The following is an 18,257-nucleotide window of genomic DNA, read 5'->3' as shown; positions in this document are numbered from 1 at the left end:
ACCAGTCAATGAGACAAGTGAAAAGATTCTTCCTTAATTAAGTAGATTTTTTTTCTTCTTACATCTAAAGGCACAACCTAGATTCGAGCCAATATCACACGTAGTTAAACATTGTGTTACTCAGACCTCGTGAAAGTAAAAAAATTGACACGTTTTTATATTCATGAAAAAAAAACTTTATATCGAACTTTATATCGAAGGAATGAATGCCTTTGATTTTGACGGCATGCACATGCGCAGTTATACCGGACGAGGTGTTTAGCTATCCAACGTCACAATGACGTCATCTACAAGCGCGATCGGAGATTTTTTTGTATTATTGGAAAATCCGTTTCAGTCTATCTTCATACTGTACTACTTAATAATGTCGTTGGAAAATAATCCACTAGACGTTTCTTTTTTCAACCTACTATTTTAAGGTTGGCCCGCCTCTAGTTAAACCCCAAAAGAATGGAAACAGCGGCACCTACTGGCTGATGAAAGAAAGGTGTTATTTATCGAGGTCAGGGAGGTGAGTTCAACGGATTACAGTTTACAGTTTCATGCTGTTTATTTAAAAAAAAATCACAACTATCCAACTAATATAACATGATTAGACAGATGTTTGCACACGTTTGGACAGCATTTGGTGAGGTTGGCTGAAAGATTCGAGAAATGAACAAGCGTCAAACAGCAGATTTTTTTCTGTAGTCCACAAACTACAAATCCCAACCTCTCTCGCCTTTAACAGAAAAAGCAAAGCCACACTTGCGCCGTAAGGGAAAGAAGTAGCTGCGTTGGGGACACAGTAGGGGAAGGGAAAGAGACGAGGTCTTTCAACATAAATGGAGGTTCATCCGTAGCGGTGAGAGAAGAGCAGCTGCAAAAAAAAAAAAAAATACAAGTCAAAATGGCGAAAGAGCAGGAGGTCGAACGCATTGCTAAAACGCTGGACAAAATGGTGCACAAGAAAAACACGGTATGTTTTTGAGTTTGCTCGGTGGCAGAAGTCAGGTAGGCCTCTTTGTAGACATCGAACATTCTGGCAAGCTACAGACATGTTGACTATTTGTTTTTTCAGGGGTTCTGAACTTTAAAACAAATAGCAACACATAATAACTAGTTGATTGCTGACGTGAAAAGTGAATTGTTGCCCTTCACTACTACTTATGTGTCAGCGCAGGTTGTAATGGCAACTCATTGAAACATTGTTGCCCTTCACTACTTACTCCTTTATGTCTCAGCGCAGGTTGTAATGGCAACTCATTGAAACATTGTTGCCCTTCACTACTACTTATGTGTCAGCGCAGGTTGTAATGGCAACTCATTGAAACATTGTTGCCCTTCACTACTACTTATGTGTCAGCGCAGGTTGTAATGGCAACTCATTGAAACATTGTTGCCCTTCACTACTTACTCCTTTATGTCTCAGCGCAGGTTGTAATGGCAACTCATTGAAACATTGTTGCCCTTCACTACTACTTGTGTCAGCGCAGGTTGTAATGGCAACTCATTGAAACATTGTTGCCCTTCACTACTCCTTTATGTGTCAGCGCAGGTTGTAATGGCAACACATTGAAACATTGTTGCATTCACGCTGTGTTTTTGTTATGAACGGGTGTCCACGCCATTGAAAAGCTGGTTCCTCCCCTCCGTTCTCCTAGTTAAGTCCAAGCATGGTTACTCAGGTTTATCAACTGGGATCGTTTTGATATCGGTGTAGGTTCAACTTCAGCGTAGATAATTACATTTTTGTCGACATTTCCACCTCTTCTGTTGACCCTTGCCCGGAGGCGGAACCGAAATATTTAACCTGGAGATAAAACTCCCTAAATCCATATGCCACACGGGTGACCAGCCATTACAACTGACCATTAAGGCCTCTATGCTGTGCCCACATTCTTTCCCATATCACCATAGGCCAACACAATCCAGTTTTGATGTGTCTTATCATCTAGATTCTAGCCCACTTATTTTGTTGGAATAATTAACACATGCATAATGTTTGGAAACTAAAAATAGATTTGTATACAGCATCCATTCAATTCAACAGGTGTCAATAATTGTAGATGTCTCCTTTCTTCACAGGATGGTGCCATATATCTGCTGAGGGAACTGAAGAGCATGAAGATGTCTCTGGAGACTCTACAGGTAGACCTCTCTGTCTGTACCACCTGAGGAAAATAGTATAGTATTGACCATAGTGTATACAATTATAATGTCTATGCAATGTATCAGTCCAGGATCGTTGTCAGTTGGGGAGGGTCAGACCATAGCTCAAGATGTAAAGTAGGCTACAAAAAAAAGTACATTCAGTTATTCCAACCCTCCCCTTTAAAAAAAAAAAAAATGCAATGGCTGTTCACTTAACATAGGCTGGCTTTAGGACCATGCGGTGTGATGTTTGGAAGGCAGTTTGCTTTTCCCGGGTCAGCCGTTTTTTAGGCAGTTTGCTTTTCCCGGGTCAGCCGTTTTTTAGGCAGTTTGCTTTTCCCGGGTCAGCCGTTTTTAGGCAGTTTGCTTTTCCCGGGTCAGCCGTTTTTAGGCAGTTTGCTTTTCCCGGGTCAGCCGTTTTTAGGCAGTTTGCTTTTCCGGTCAGCCGTTTTTAGGCAGTTTGCTTTTCCCGGGTCAGCCGTTTTTAGGCAGTTTGCTTTTCCCGGGTCAGCCGTTTTTAGGCAGTTTGCTTTTCCCGGGTCAGCCGTTTTTAGGCAGTTTGCTTTTCCCGGGTCAGCCGTTTTTAGGCAGTTTGCTTTGAATTTGATGTCAGCGTCTGAGCTCGTCGGTGTCGGTATAGGCGGCGCATCCAATGGGCAAGAGGGAAAATAAGCTTCCTCTGAAGAAAATGTAATTAAATGTGCCAAAATAAACGATATAATTGCTTGTGCCTATACAGAAATAAAATAGTTGTAAATACCACACCGGAGAGAATGATTTGGCCAGAGAAGACCATTGTCTATTCTTTATTTTAAATCTGTGGATTGATTTAAGTGTGAAATTTGGGCAGTGAGTTGCAAATAGCCTACTGATTGAGTTGCAGCTGTCGATGAAAAGCAGTTCAACAGGGCTAGTCCTGTATTCCAAAATACAACCATAGGAAAAACAGTCAAACAAATAAAACACAAACAGCTATTGCTGAGAAGATGAAGAAAAGACTAGTCGATCTCTCTTTAATGTTCAATTCTGAATTGACACCAGCTGAGAGCATCGGCCATATTGGGGGCGACAGGGTAGCCTCGTGGTTAGAGCGTTGGGCTAGTTAACCAAAAGGTTGCAAGTTCAACTTCCCCGAGCTGACAAGGTACAAATCTGTCGTTCTGCCCCTGAACAAGACAGTTAACCCACTGTTCCTAGGCAAGTCATTGAAAATAAGAATGTGTTCTTTAACTGACTTGCCTAGTTAAATAAAGGTAATAAAAAAAATAGTTTCTTAAATAAAAGTGAAATAAATATCCCTGGTGAGTCAACATATTCAGTGTTTTTGGATCATTGGAAACATATATGTTGTTGTTGTTGGAAATCATTTCCTTCTCCAGGTTAGATGGATATCATATTGTACAATTTATATCCCCTTTTTCCACAAATTAGAGGGTTGCATTTAAGACGAGGCGGTTTTCATTGATCTCTGTTTGTCAGGGTCAGCAGGCTACTAATTTGTTGGTCCGATACCAACGGGCTCAGAGACCGTTTCTGTCTTCAAATCATCAGACTGCTGAACACTTGAACTGGACTGAACACCTGCTTTGATAAAAATAAATATAAAAAAATCCCTCCCACAACTTGGCACATATCCACACACACACACACACTCACAACTGCTGCTACCAGACTCTTATTATACTGGTCAGTTTATACACTGCCCCCCCCCTCCTCATCCCCACCTTCCCTAAAACACGTGTAAATATCAGGATATAAATTGTACCTTCCTTGTATTATACTGATGCTAAAACATTTATTCTACTGAGACAATTACTTTTCTTATATTATTTCTTATTGGTGCATTGTCCAGAAGGAACCTGCAAGGAAGCATTTCATTGGATGATGTATAACGTGCTTATCCCGTACGACTAAGCATTTTGATTGGGCGATGTATAACGTGCTTATCCCGTACGACTAAGCATTTTGATTGGGCGATGTATAACGTGCTTATCCCGTACGACTAAGCATTTTGATTGGACGATGTATAACGTGCTTATCCCGTACGACTAAGCATTCTGATTGGACGATGTATAACGTGCTTATCCCGTACGACTAAGCATTCTGATTGGACGATGTATAACGTGCTTATCCCGTACGACTAAGCATTTTGATTGGACGATGTATAACGTGCTTATCCCGTACGGCTAAGCATTTTGATTGGACGATGTATAACGTGCTTATCCCGTACGACTAATGAAACTTGAAACTAGATGCAACCCTTATTTATTTATTTATTTTTCACAATTTTATTCTGGAAAAAAAAGTGCTTCCCAAAAACTGAATCTGCGCTCTGCCTATGAATGTCAGCGTTTGAAGTCGGCCTTGTTGTGACTTGGTAGTGTTTAATTAATAATATATATAATAATTATACATCTATTTCTCACAGTCCTTTAAACCCGATAGTGATCATTAATGGGCGTTCCACAGCCCTTTAAACCCGATAGTGATCATTAATGGGCCTTCCACAGCCCTTTAAACCCGATAGTGATCATTAATGGACGTTCCACAGCCCTTTAAACCCGATAGTGATCATTAATGGGCGTTCCACAGTCCTTTAAACCCGATAGTGCTCATTAATGGGCGTTCCACAGTCCTTTAAACCCAATAGTGCTCATTAATGGGCGTTCCACAGCCCTTTAAACCCGATAGTGATAATATAATGGGACGTTCCAAAGTGACACAGCCCTTTAAACCCGATAGTGATCATTAATGGGCGTTCCACAGCCCTTTAAACCAGATAGTGATCATTAATGGGCGTTCCACAGCCCTTTATACCAGATAGTGATCATTAATGGGCGTTCCACAGCCCTTTATACCAGATAGTGATCATTAATGGTTGGGGTCTTTTTTTTGTGTCTTAAAAAAAAGTATTTATTGTTTATTTATTTATTCTTTTTTTGTTTGTTTGCCAAATTGTTTTTTAATATGTAATTACTGCATTTTCACATTGAGGTAAAACTTCCCAAACAATCGCTGACCGTAATGATTAAAGCTAATATGCTGTCTGTTAGTCCACCAGGATCGGCATGTCGGTGAATGCTGTGAGGAAGCAGAGTTCAGAGGAAGAGGTCCAGACTCTGGCCAAGTCACTCATCAAGTCCTGGAAGAAACTACTGGGTATGTCTGCTACAAGTCTGCCTCGTACCGCTGTCTTGTCTGACCTGCAGCTCTGCCTCGTACCACTCTCTTGTCTGACCTGCAGCTCTGCCTCGTGCCGCTGTCTTGTCTGACCTGCAGCTCTGCCTCTTGTCTGACCAGGTCTGCAGCTCTTGTCTGACCTGCAGCTCTGCCTCGTACCGCTGTCTTGTCTGACCTGCAGCTCTGCCTCGTACCGCTGTCTTGTCTGACCTGCAGCTCTGCCTCGTACCGCTGTCTTGTCTGACCTGCAGCTCTGCCTCGTACCGCTGTCTTGTCTGACCTGCAGCTCTGCCTCGTACCGCTGTCTTGTCTGACCTGCAGCTCTGCCGCTGTCTTGTCTGACCTGCAGCTGTCTTGTCTGACCTGCAGCTCTGCCTCGTACCGCTGTCTTGTCTGACCTGCAGCTCTGCCTCGTACCGCTGTCTTGTCTGACCTGCAGCTCTGCCTCGTACCGCTGTCTTGTTCATACCACTTATATGTTCTCTCTACAGATGGTGCTGAGGGAAAGGCTGCGGAGGAGAAGAGGAGGGAGGGCTCTCCGCTGAGGTCATCAACGTCCAAGGACAGTCCTGGATCCAGTGACCAGAGGTGAGACGTCGTGTCAGCCCTATACCAGAGGTGGTTCAGTGAATAACCTTGTCTGACCTCTGAAGACTTGTGTGAGCTCCCTGAACTAATGCCTAAGTGTTTAGCTCAGCAGGCTAATGTGTAGTCCATGTAGCAGAGGCAGTTCAATGAACTACTCTTGGGTGACGCGTAATCTATCTTGAGCCCAAAAGACATGGTTTTGACTCACTCACTCACTCACTCACTCACTCACTCACTCACTCACTCACTCATCAATTATGACTTGACAGGTGAACACAAGGGCTACATCTAAGCTAGCTACTAGCCTAGCTGGTAGTGATCCGTATAAAACTGGCAGGGTTTTCCACAAACAGCCCGTGACGCGGTTAGACCCTGTGGGCGGAGAGGTAGTATCCCACTCGATTTGTATTTCCGGTTTCTTTTTCAAAAGCACAATCGTTGCGTGAACGTACCTAACCCTAAACATCAATGCCTTTCTTAAAATCAGTGTACAGAAGTATATCTATTTTTTTAAACCTGCATAATTAGTTAAAAGAAATTCATGTTAGCAGTCAATATTAACTAGGGAAATTGCGTCACTTCTCTTGCATTCATTGCACGCAGAGTCAGGGTATATGCAACAGTTTTGTGCTGCCTGGCTCGTTGTGAACTAATTAGCCAGAACTTTACATAATTATGACATAACATTGAAGGTTACAGCATTATTTAGACTTAGGGTTGCCACCCGTTCAATGAAATTCGGAACAAATCCATATTTCACTGAAAGAATACGTTTTTTTTCTCTCAATTATAGTTTCCGAATTTGACCATATTAACCTCTGCTAGCGTCCCACTACGACAACAGGCAGTGAAATTGCAGGGCACCAAATTCAAAACAGAAATCCCGTAATTAAAATTGAGAGAGAATGAATCACTAACCTTTGATCTTCATCAGATGACACTCATAGTAATAATAATAATATGCCATTTAGCAGACGCTTTTATCCAAAGCGACTTACAGTCATGTGTGCATACATTCTACGTATGGGTGGTCCCGGGAATCGAACCCACTACCCTGGCGTTACAAGCGCCATGCTCTACCAACTGAGCTACAGAAGAACAAACGTTGGTATTTTGGGTATAAAAATAATCTTTATGGAACAAAAGGAACATTTGTTGTGTACCTGGGAGTCTCGTGAGTGAAAACATTCGAAGATCATCAAAGGTAAACTATTTTTTTGATTGCTTTTTCTGATTTTCCTGGCCTAGCTACTTAACCTCTTAAGCGCATACTGATACTGTATACATCTGTATACTGATGACTCAACACTATACACGTCAGCTACTACAACGACTGACATGACTGCAACACTTAACAAAGAGCTGCTTCGAGAATCGAAAGGTGAAACTGCACAGTTGGCAAATAGAAATCCAATATGGATGTTCTTCAGAAATAGATGGGAGGGGTTGAGGGTGGAGGAAGGACTAAAAACCAAAAATACAACGATTGTAAAAATAGTGTCTGTAAAATATTATTATTATATTATAAAATGTATATAGTAGAAGCCTAAGTGTTATTGTTAGTTTAGTCCAATTAGCGGACGGGTGGTAGGGTTTGCAGGGAAAATATATTCTAAAAATATATTTATGTATGTGTATATACATATATTTACCCCCCCCCAAAAAAAAAATATATATATATATTTATTAGACCATTTATGTTGATGGAAGCTACAATCTATCTGCAATATAAAATCTAATCCACCCCCTAATTGTCTTATTTTTATGTAAAAGTGAAAACTGCTTGGAGTAACCCTATATTCTAAACTGTCATGGTCAAAAACATGTTGATGCAACAGTAGCTAAGTTGGGGGAGAGGGGGTGTAATAGTAGTGTTGACAAGCTGAAGGTACCGATCTGTCTGTTTTTAAACGACTAGCACACAGCTCCGACACCCATTCATACCCCACAAGACATGCCACCAGAGGTCTCTTCACAGTCCCCAAGTCCAGAACAGACTACGGGAGGTGCACAGTACTACATAGAGCCATGACTACATGGAGCTCTATTCCACAGTTACTACATAGAGACATGACTACATGGAACTCTATTCCACAGTACTACATAGAGCCATGACTACATGGAACTCTATTCCACAGTACTACATAGAGCCATGACTACATGGAACTCTATTCCACAGTACTACATAGAGCCATGACTACAGCTGCTGCCTTGGCAGGAACTAATGGGGATCCATAATAAACCCCAGGAAGAGTAGCTGCTGCCTTGACAGGAACTAATGGGGATCCATAATAAACCCCATGGAAGCTGCTGCCTTGACAGGAAGAGTAGCTGCTGACAGGAACTAATGGGGATCCATAATAAACCCCAGGAAGAGTATTCCATAATAAACCCCAGGAAGAGTAGCTGCTGCCTTGAGGAACTAATGGGGATCCATAATAAACCCCAGGAAGAAGCTGCTGCCTTGACAGGAACTAATGGGGATCCATAATAAACCCCAGGAAGAGTAGCTGCTGCCTTGGCAGGAACTAATGGGGATCCATAATAAACCCCAGGAAGAGTAGCTGCTGCCTTGGCAGGAACTAATGGGGATCTATAATAAACCCCAGGAAGAGTAGCTGCTGCCTTGGCAGGAACTAATGGGGATCCATAATAAATCGAAGAGAAAAGTAAACACACTTATGTTACTGTTTTAGAATAAATGGATCAGGGTCACTCCTAACATGATGTAACATTTTTCTTCTCGTCTACCCCAGCAAGAAACTGCCTGAGCCCCCTACGACCCCCACCACCCCTACGACCCCCACCTCTCCAAAGTTCACCTCCTTCCCCCAAGCCCCCGTCACCACTGACAGCGTACGCACCAAGTGCCGAGAGCTGCTGGTGGCTGCCCTGCAGACCGACGGTGAGACAGACCCTACAAAGATGGCCGCCATTATCGGCACATTCTACAGCTGTATAGGTTGATGACTTCAGCAACTCTAGTATTATACATCTCTGGGTGAGACGGAGCCCAATCACAAGGAGGGATCTAAGATATGGGGTGGCTGGAGGGACATTTTTTTTTTTTTTTTTTAAGTACATTATTTGGATGTGTAATTTTTGTTAAATTTTTTTTTAAATAAATGAATGACCACTCTGTTTTCGTATGTCAGATGACCACAAGACCATTGGAGCAGACACGGACAACCTGGCTGCTCAGATTGAGGACTATATCCTTTCGCCGGTCCGCTTGTCGCTGTCTGTGTCTGGTGATGAGGACCAGACAGACGTGTGGTAATCAAGGTTTCTGGATTATCTTTATAGGACTCTGCATGTCTAAGACGGTCTTACCGTGTGTGTGTGTCTGTGTGCAGCGTCGTTCTCCTTCACTCTCCCTGCTTCACGTATCTACCAGGAGTTTAAGTCGACAGACCAGAAGTACAAGTCCAGACTGAGGAGCCGTATCTCTAACCTGAAGGACCAGAAGAACCCGGACCTCCGACGCAACGTCCTCGCTGGGAACATCTCTGCTGACCGTATCGCTAGCATGGCTGCTGAGGTACGGGAGGGGGGCGTGCGTATCGCTAGCATGGCTGCTGAGGTACGGGAGGGGGGCGTATCGCTAGCATGGCTGCTGAGGTACGGGAGGGGGGCGTATCGCTAGCATGGCTGCTGAGGTACGGGAGGGGGGCGGCTGCTGATCGCTAGCATGGCTGCTGAGGTACGGGAGGGGGGCGTATCGCTAGCATGGCTGCTGAGGTACGGGAGGGGGGCGTATCGCTAGCATGGCTGCTGAGGTACGGGGGGCGTATCGGGGCTGGCGGCGTATCGCTAGCATGGCTGCTGAGGTACGGGGGGGCGTATCGCTAGCATGGCTGCTGAGGTACGGGGGGCGTATCGCTAGCATGGCTGCTGAGGTACGGGGGCGTATCGCTAGCATGGCTGCTGAGGTACGGGGGGCGTATCGCTAGCATGGCTGCTGAGGTACGGGGGCGTATCGCTAGCATGGCTGCTGAGGTACGGGGGCGTATCGCTAGCATGGCTGCTGAGGTACGGGGGCGTATCGCTAGCATGGCTGCTGAGGTACGGGGGGGCGTATCGCTAGCATGGCTGCTGAGGTATGGGGGGCGTATCGCTAGCATGGCTGCTGAGGTACGGGGGGCGTACGATGGCTGGGGGGGGCGTATCGCTAGCATGGCTGCTGAGGTACGGGGGCGTATCGCTAGCATGGCTGCTGAGGTACGATGTGGGGGCGTATCGCTAGCATGGCTGCTGAGGTACGATGTGGGGGCGTATCGCTAGCATGGCTGCTGAGGTACGATGTGGGGGGCGTATCGCTAGCATGGCTGCTGAGGTACGATGTGGGGGGCGTATCGCTAGCGTGGCTGCTGAGGTACGGGATGGGGGGGCGTATCGCTAGCGTGGCTGCTGAGGTACGGGAGGGGGGGCGTATCGCTAGCGTGGCTGCTGAGGTACGGGGGGGGGGCGTATCGCTAGCGTGGCTGCTGAGGTAGGGGGGGGCGTATCGCTAGCGTGGCTGCTGAGGTACGGGAGGGGGCGAGGTACGTATCGCTAGCGTGGCTGCTGAGGTACGGGGGGGGCGCTAGCGTGGCTGCTGAGGTACGGGGGTATCGCTAGCGTGGCTGCTGAGCGTGGCTGCTGAGGTACGGGGGGGCGTATCGCTAGCGTGGCTGCTGAGGTACGGGGGGGGCGTATCGCTAGCGTGGCTGCTGAGGTACGGGGGGGGCGTATCGCTAGCGTGGCTGCTGAGGTACGGGGGGGGGCGTATCGCTAGCGTGGCTGCTGAGGTACGATGTGGGGGGCGTATCGCTAGCGTGGCTGCTGAGGTACGATGGGGGGGCGTATCGCTAGCGTGGCTGCTGAGGTACGATGTGGGTGGGGGGGGTTTCATGTTTGGACTGTGAACTCCATACAGTTGAAATATGTCCCAAGGTTGACTCTGCTGAAAAATGAAAAAAAAATAGCATGTTTGTGCTTCACATCTGACACTGAGGGGCGATCCTGAAAGGTCAACTCTCTGTGTACCAATCAGGAGATGGCTAGCGTGGCTGCTGAGGATGAGGGCTGCTGAGGGGGGGGAGACGGACACCAAGGCTGCTGAGGGGCAAGCTGCTAAAGTGGCTGCTGAGGGACCGGGGGCGTATCGCAGCGTGGCTGCTGAGGTGCAATGTGGGGGCAAGTGAACTGCACCTACACACAGGCTGCTGACATAATGAACTGCACCTACACACAGGTGGCTGACATAAGGAACTGCACCTACACACAGGTACTGACATAGTGAACTGGACCTACACACAGGTACCGACATAGTGAACTGGCCTACACACAGGTACTGACATAGTGGGGGGACTGACCTACACACAGGTACCGACATAGTGAACTGGGGTACCGACATAGTGAACTGGCTGCTGAGGTACGACATAGTGAACTGGGGGGTACACACAGGTTTGGACATAGTGAACTGGACCTACACACAGGTACTGACATATGTGAACTGGACCTACAACAGGTAAAATAGCATGAACTGGACCTACACACAGACACTGAGAACTGGACCTGAAAGGTCACATAGTGAACTGGACCAATCAGGTAGATAGTGAACTGGACCTGAAACAGACCGACATAGTGAACTGGACCAAGGACGCCATCAGAGAGCACCAGCTGTCTACATAGTGAACTGGACCTACACACAGGTACGGACATGTTTCAACGTGGCAAATGCAGGGGCAAGAACTGCACCTACACACAGGTACTGACATAATGAACTGCACCTACACACAGGTACTGACATAATGAACTGCACCTACACACAGGTACTGACATAGTGAACTGGACCTACACACAGGTACTGACATAGTGAACTGCACCTACACACAGGTACCGACATAGTGAACTGGACCTACACACAGGTACCGACATAGTGAACTGGACCTACACACAGGTACCGACATAGTGAACTGGACCTACACACAGGTACTGACATAGTGAACTGGACCTACACACAGGTACCGACATAGTGAACTGGACCTACACACAGGTACCGACATAGTGAACTGGACCTACACACAGGTACCGACATAGTGAACTGGACCTACACACAGGTACCGACATAGTGAACTGGACCTACACACAGGTACCGACATAGTGAACTGGACCTACACACAGGTACCGACATAGTGAACTGGACCTACACACAGGTACCGACATAGTGAACTGGACCTACACACAGGTACCGACATAGTGAACTGGACACAGGTACCGACATAGTGAACTGGACCTACACACAGGTACCGACATAGTGAACTGGACCTACACACAGGTACCGACATAGTGAACTGGACCTACACACAGGTACCGACATAGTGAACTGGACACAGGTACCGACATAGTGAACTGGACACAGGTACCGACATAGTGAACTGGACACAGGTACCGACATAGTGAACTGGACACACATGTACCAGACATAGTGAACTGAGACACAGGTAGACCACATAGTGAACTGGGGACACAGGTACACACAGAGTGAACTGAGGGAGACACACAGGTACACACATAGTGAACTGGGGAGACACACAGAGGGAGACACACAGAGGGAGACACACAGAGGGAGACACACAGAGGGAGACACACAGAGGGAGACACACAGAGGGAGACACACAGTGAACTGGACACACACACACAGGTACCGACATAGTGAACTGGACACACACACACAGAGGGAGACACACAGAGGGAGACATAGTGAACTGGGGAGACCACAGAGGGAGACACACAGGTAGACACACAGACACAGTGAACTGCACCTAGGGGACACACAGGGGACACGACATAGGGAACACAGAGGACCTACACACAGGTACACACAGACACAGTGAACTGCACCCAATCACATGTTATCAGTTCAGTGTAGTTTTCACAGAGGGAGACACAGAGGGAGACACAGAGGGAGACACAGAGGGAGACACAGAGGGAGACACAGAGGGAGACACAGAGGGAGACACAGAGGGAGACACAGGGGGAGACACAGGGGGAGACACAGGGGAGACACAGGGGGAGACACAGGGGGGGGGACACAGGGGGAGACACAGGGGGAGACACAGGGGGAGACACAGGGGAGACACAGGGGGAGACACAGGGGAGACACAGGGGGAGACACAGGGGAGACACAGGGGGAGGGGAGACACAGGGGGAGACACAGGGGAGACGCACAGGGGGAGACACACAGGGGAGACACAGGGGAGACACAGGGGGGAGACACAGGGGGAGACACAGGGAGAGACACAGGGGGAGACACAGGGGGAGACACAGGGGGAGACACAGAGACGGGGAGAGACAGAGGGGGGAGAGACACAGAGACGGGGAGAGACACAGAGACGGGGAGAGACACAGAGACGGGGAGAGACACAGAGACGGGGAGAGACACAGAGACGGGGAGAGACACAGAGACGGGGAGAGACACAGAGAGAGACACAGAGACGGGGAGAGACACAGAGAGAGACACAGAGACGGGAGAGACACAGAGACGGGGAGAGAGACACAGGGGAGAGAGACGCGGGGAGAGACGCGGGGAGAGACACAGAGACGGGGAGAGACACAGAGACGGGGAGAGACACAGCGGGGAGAGACAGAGAGAGACACGAGACGGGAGAGACACAGGAGAGAGACACAGAGACGGGGAGAGACACAGAGGGGAGAGACACAGGAGAGACGAGGGGAGAGACGACACAGAGACAGGGAGAGACACAGGGAGAGAGACACAGAGAGAGACACAGAGACGGGGAGAGACACAGAGAGAGACACAGAGACGGGGAGAGAGAGAGAGAGAGACACAGAGACGGGGAGAGAGAGAGAGAGAGACACAGAGACGGGGAGAGAGAGAGAGAGAGAGACACAGAGACGGGGAGAGAGAGAGAGAGACACAGAGACGGGGAGAGAGAGAGAGAGACAGAGAGACAGAGACACAGGGGGGGAGAGAGAGAGAGAGACACAGAGACGGGGAGAGAGAGAGAGAGACACAGAGACGGGGAGAGAGAGAGAGAGACACAGAGACGGGGAGAGAGAGAGACAAACCACTATAAAAAAAAGCCAGACTACTTTTTGCAACTGCACATGGGGACAAAGATTGTACTTTTCGGAGAAATGTCCTCTGGTCTGATGAAACAAAAATATAACTGTTTTGCCATAATGACCATTGTTATGTTTGGAGGAAAAGGGGGAGGCTTGCAAGCCGAAGAACACCATCCCAACTGAAGCAGCATCATGTTGTGGGGGTGTTTTGCTGCAGGAGGGCCTGGTGCACTTCACAAAAATAGATGGCGTCATGAGGGAGGAAAGTTATGTGGATATATTGAAGCAACTTCTCAAGACGTCAGTCAGGAAGTTAATGCTTGGTTGCAAATGGGTCTTCCAAATGGACAATGACCCCCAAGCATACTTCCAAAGTTGTGGCAAAATGGCTTAAGGACAACGAAGTCAAGGTATTGGAGTGACCATCACAATGCCCTGATCTCAATCCAATAGAAAATTTGTGCGAGCAAGGAGACCTACAAACCTGATTCAGGTACACCAGCTCTGTCAGGAGGAATGGGTCAAAATTCACCCAACTTATTGTGGGAAGCTTGTGGAAGGCTACCCGAAACGTTTGACCCAAGTTAAACAATTTAAAGGCAATGCTACCAAATACTAATTGAGTGTAATTAAACTTCTGACCCACTGGGAATGTGATGAAAGAAACGAAAGCTGAAATAAATCCTTCTCTCTACTCTTATTCTGACATTTCACATTCTTAAAATGAAGTGTTGATCCTAACTGACCTAAGACAGGGAATTTTTACTAGGATTAAATGTCAAGAATAGTGAAATAGTTTAAATGTATTTTGGCCATGGTGTATGTAAACTTCTGACTTCAACTGTACATGCTGTCTCTCCCTGTGTGTTTGTAGGTGCAGACGCGCAGTGCTGATGAGCCCATGACCACCTTTGTACTATGCAACGGCTGTGGAAACCGCTGGAAGGTTGGTTGTCCTATATGTACTGTCCTGGGATAATTATATGTACTGTCCTGGGATAATTATATGTACTTAGGTTGTGTACCCAGATCACTGTCCTGCGATAATTTGTTTTTATCTATGCTTCATTTGAATATCAAAGAAAATAGTTAGCAACTATATTAGACTACCGCGAGCTCAGGTTTGATGCCCCGCTCCCTAGTAGCTTGGGTGGGCCCCGCTCCCTAGTAGCTTGGGTGGGCCCCGCTCCCTAGTAGCTTGGGTGGGCCCCCCTCCCTAGTAGCTTGGGTGGGCCCCGCTCCCTAGTAGCTTGGGTGGGCCCCGCTCCCTAGTAGCTTGGGTGGGCCCCGCTCCCTAGTAGCTTGGGTGGGCCCCGCTCCCTAGTAGCTTGGGTGGGCCCCGCTCCCTAGTAGCTTGGGTGGGCCCCGCTCCCTAGTAGCTTGGGTGGGCCCCGCTCCCTAGTAGCTTGGGTGGGCCCCGCTCCCTAGTAGCTTGGGTGGGCCCCGCTCCCTAGTAGCTTGGGTGGGCCCCGCTCCCTAGTAGCTTGGGTGGGCCCCGCTCCCTAGTAGCTTGGGTGGGCCCCGCTCCCTAGTAGCTTGGGTGGGCCCCGCTCCCTAGTAGCTTGGGTGGGCCCCGCTCCCTAGTAGCTTGGGTGGGCCCCGCTCCCTAGTAGCTTCTATGTCTGTAGATCTTAAATGATTTGAACGGTGTAAGTAGTATGCTGGTTCACCGTTTTGATTTGGTGAGGTGGAGAATTGCACCATAGTGCTTCCACTTGTCCAGTCCTGTCAGATCTACAGCCATGTGTATAAGGGTAGAGACCAGTGGTTTGCCTGATCAGAGGTTTCCTAACCCTCACTTGGTTGTGAGATGTAAATACGGGCTAGAAGGTAAGGGAACATGGTGCTTTTTATGGCTTGGCTGCTCAGTACTCCTACAGTACCACATTGTCACCACAAGATGGCAGCAGACATTGTCAAGCACTGCTAATATATAATAATAAATGCCATTTAGCAGACGCTTTTATCCAAAGCGACTTACAGTCATGTGTGCATACATTCTACGTATGGGTGGTCCCGGGGATCGAACCCACTACCCTGGCGTTACAAGCGCCATGCTCTACCAACTGAGCTACAGAAGGACTCCACTGCTGACTTTACTGGTGCTACTGTGGTGGTAACCATGCCGACTTCTTCTTCTTCTACACACCTACCAGACACGTTTGTTGTTGTTGTCGTCGTGTATTTTAGTTGTTTTAACAGACACTCTTTACTCAGTGACTTGCAATCAGTGTATTGAACTAAAGTAAATCAACCTCATGCCATGATCATTGCAAGTCAAATCTTTACCATCTCGTCTCCCTCCTCCCCAGTTCTGTTGAGGAGAAGATATTCTGGATTTGCTAGTAGAAGAGCTGACCTGGATGAAGAAATAAACCTGGACCTAAATTTTGTTACAACTGCAGACTTTTTTTTGGTGCTTTTTTTAAAAATACTTTTTTTTTTTTTTTTTTTTTACATTTAACTCATAAATCTGTAGAAAATATTTTGCCATTTTGATTTAATATCCTTTTTTTTATTTTTTTTATTAAATCACACTAGCCCTGGGTGCCTGTTCTGGTTCTGTTCACTTGCCTCAACCTCTTATGGAATGTCATGTTTGGTTTGACAACTGTTCTGGGACCAGGCCGAAGTTGGGACACTTGCTCTTAAAACAACATTTTGGTTTGCTGTTCATTAGTTGAAGCGCTTTCTTACTAAAAAAAAAAAAAAAAAAAAATCTTAATTTTTTGGGGGGTGGGGGTGACTTTCTGTGCCACAAATGATCATTTTACTGTTAGTTTTATACACTTTCTGTATTGAGTGTTTATACACTCTTAGCATAAGTCCCAAATGCCACCCTATTCCCTGTAGTGCACTATAAAGGGAATGAGGTAACATTTGGATACATATTTGCTGTATATAGAACACGCCGTTGTGTCACTTTATTCTGAATCTACAGTCTTACATATTCAGTACCACACAAAACTCTGAAATTGACGAATATGGAATTATGTAGTAACCAAAAAAATAAAGTGTTCAACAAATCAAAATAGTTTATTTTTTTATTCTTCAAAGTAGCCACCCGTTGCCTTGATGACAGCTTTTGCACACTCTTGGCATTCTCTCAACCAGCTTCATGAGGTAGTCTCCTGGAATGCATTTCAATTAACAGGTGTGCCACGATTAATTTGGTTAAAAACCCTAGAATGAGTAGGAGTGTTCAATTTTTTTTGACTGGTACGGAATGAATAAAATACACAGATTCTTAGTTCTGTTTTGGTTCTTCCATAAACAAATGAGAGGTTTGAGGAGGACAGTTTCTCCTCTTTTCCTTCTCTGCTTGACCTCCTGACAAACTATCGACTGGTTTGAAAAGTTTTGTCATGCAAGTGATTTATTTTGTATTGTCAGCATTTTGTCCTCCCAATGGGAACTTGTGTAAATTTGAATTAAAAACGGATGTAAGGAGTGTGGAAAGAGACTGGGGGAGGGGTCCTGGTGAGTTCTTGTTAGCACTGGGCTTAACAACACGATCAGTTCACTAGCCAACCATTGTTTTTAACGTTACAAATACAGATGTCATGAATAGAGCAGACCTTGATTCCTTGTTGTTCCTTGTTGTAAAACATACTTGTCCTGCTGAACACCCCCCCCCCCCCTCCTTATGCACAACAGGTGAAAGACTCATTTTAAAGTTCTATCGTCATGACAATGTTTTCTGTGGGGGGGGGCAATTTAATTTGACTTCTTAATGGCTGAGAACACACCCTCCATGTAAACTATTTGGGAGAACTAGAGATACTTTCCAGAAGTATATGTACGTTTCCCATCACGTCCCACTGGATCAACTGAAAGTTTGCTGTGGAGGAGAACCCACAAAACACCTGCCTTATTTATTTAACCAGGCAAGTCAGTTAAGAACAAATTATTTTCAATGATGGCCTAGGAACAGTGGGTAAACTGCCTTGTTCAGGGGCAGAATGACAAGATTTGTACCTTGTCAGCTCGGGGGTTTGAACTCGCAACCTTCCGGTTACTAGTCCAACGCTCTAACCACTAGGCTACGCTTACTTCTCAGCTCCTTTCCATGACACTTACTAGGTTCTCCTAAAAGTCTTCCGTTGACCTCATCATTGATGAAAACTAACTGTAATGAACATCTATAAATGACTAAATGCTGTAGAGATCATGATGAGGTAGTCCTTGCCGTAATGTAACGGTACAGAGCCATCTCTCCTCAGCCGAGACCCGGGTTCACGATGTAGGAAACCGACCCGGGTTCACGATGTAGGAAACCGAAC

The 18,257-nt window shown here is 46.7% G+C and overlaps 1 protein-coding gene and 1 long non-coding RNA gene across 2 annotated transcripts; both read left to right on the top strand.

Annotated features, from left to right (window-relative positions):
• The first annotated feature begins 522 nt into the window (after positions 1 to 522).
• LOC124045393 (transcription elongation factor A protein 2-like) lies at positions 523 to 9,547 on the top strand. The gene is made up of 7 exons (XM_046364689.1): positions 523 to 958; positions 2,068 to 2,130; positions 5,187 to 5,292; positions 5,805 to 5,901; positions 8,658 to 8,806; positions 9,057 to 9,113; positions 9,288 to 9,547. Exons 1-7 carry the CDS (start codon positions 890 to 892, stop codon positions 9,545 to 9,547), a joined length of 801 nt encoding a protein of 266 aa, XP_046220645.1. The 5' UTR covers positions 523 to 889.
• Positions 9,548 to 11,593: 2,046 nt separating this feature from the next.
• Positions 11,594 to 16,438, top strand: LOC124045460. The gene is made up of 3 exons (XR_006840860.1): positions 11,594 to 11,653; positions 14,849 to 14,920; positions 16,287 to 16,438. It is a non-coding gene; the product is annotated as an uncharacterized LOC124045460 (long non-coding RNA).
• The last annotated feature ends 1,819 nt before the right edge of the window (positions 16,439 to 18,257 follow it).

Source organism: Oncorhynchus gorbuscha, linkage group LG10 (genome assembly GCF_021184085.1).
Source record: "Oncorhynchus gorbuscha isolate QuinsamMale2020 ecotype Even-year linkage group LG10, OgorEven_v1.0, whole genome shotgun sequence".
NCBI lineage: Eukaryota > Metazoa > Chordata > Actinopteri > Salmoniformes > Salmonidae > Oncorhynchus > Oncorhynchus gorbuscha.
This window is presented reverse-complemented; position numbering and strand designations above follow the sequence as displayed.

Excerpts from the sequence above, each read along its gene's own strand:
- LOC124045393 (XM_046364689.1), top strand. The coding sequence starts at position 890 with ATGGCGAAAGAGCAGGAGGTCGAACGCATTGCTAAAACGCTGGACAAA. Across the intron at positions 5,902-8,657 it reads CCTGGATCCAGTGACCAGAG|CAAGAAACTGCCTGAGCCCC; the intron begins GTGAGACGTCGT and ends CGTCTACCCCAG. Across the intron at positions 9,114-9,287 it reads GGCTGCTCAGATTGAGGACT|GTATCTACCAGGAGTTTAAG; the intron begins ATATCCTTTCGC and ends TCCCTGCTTCAC.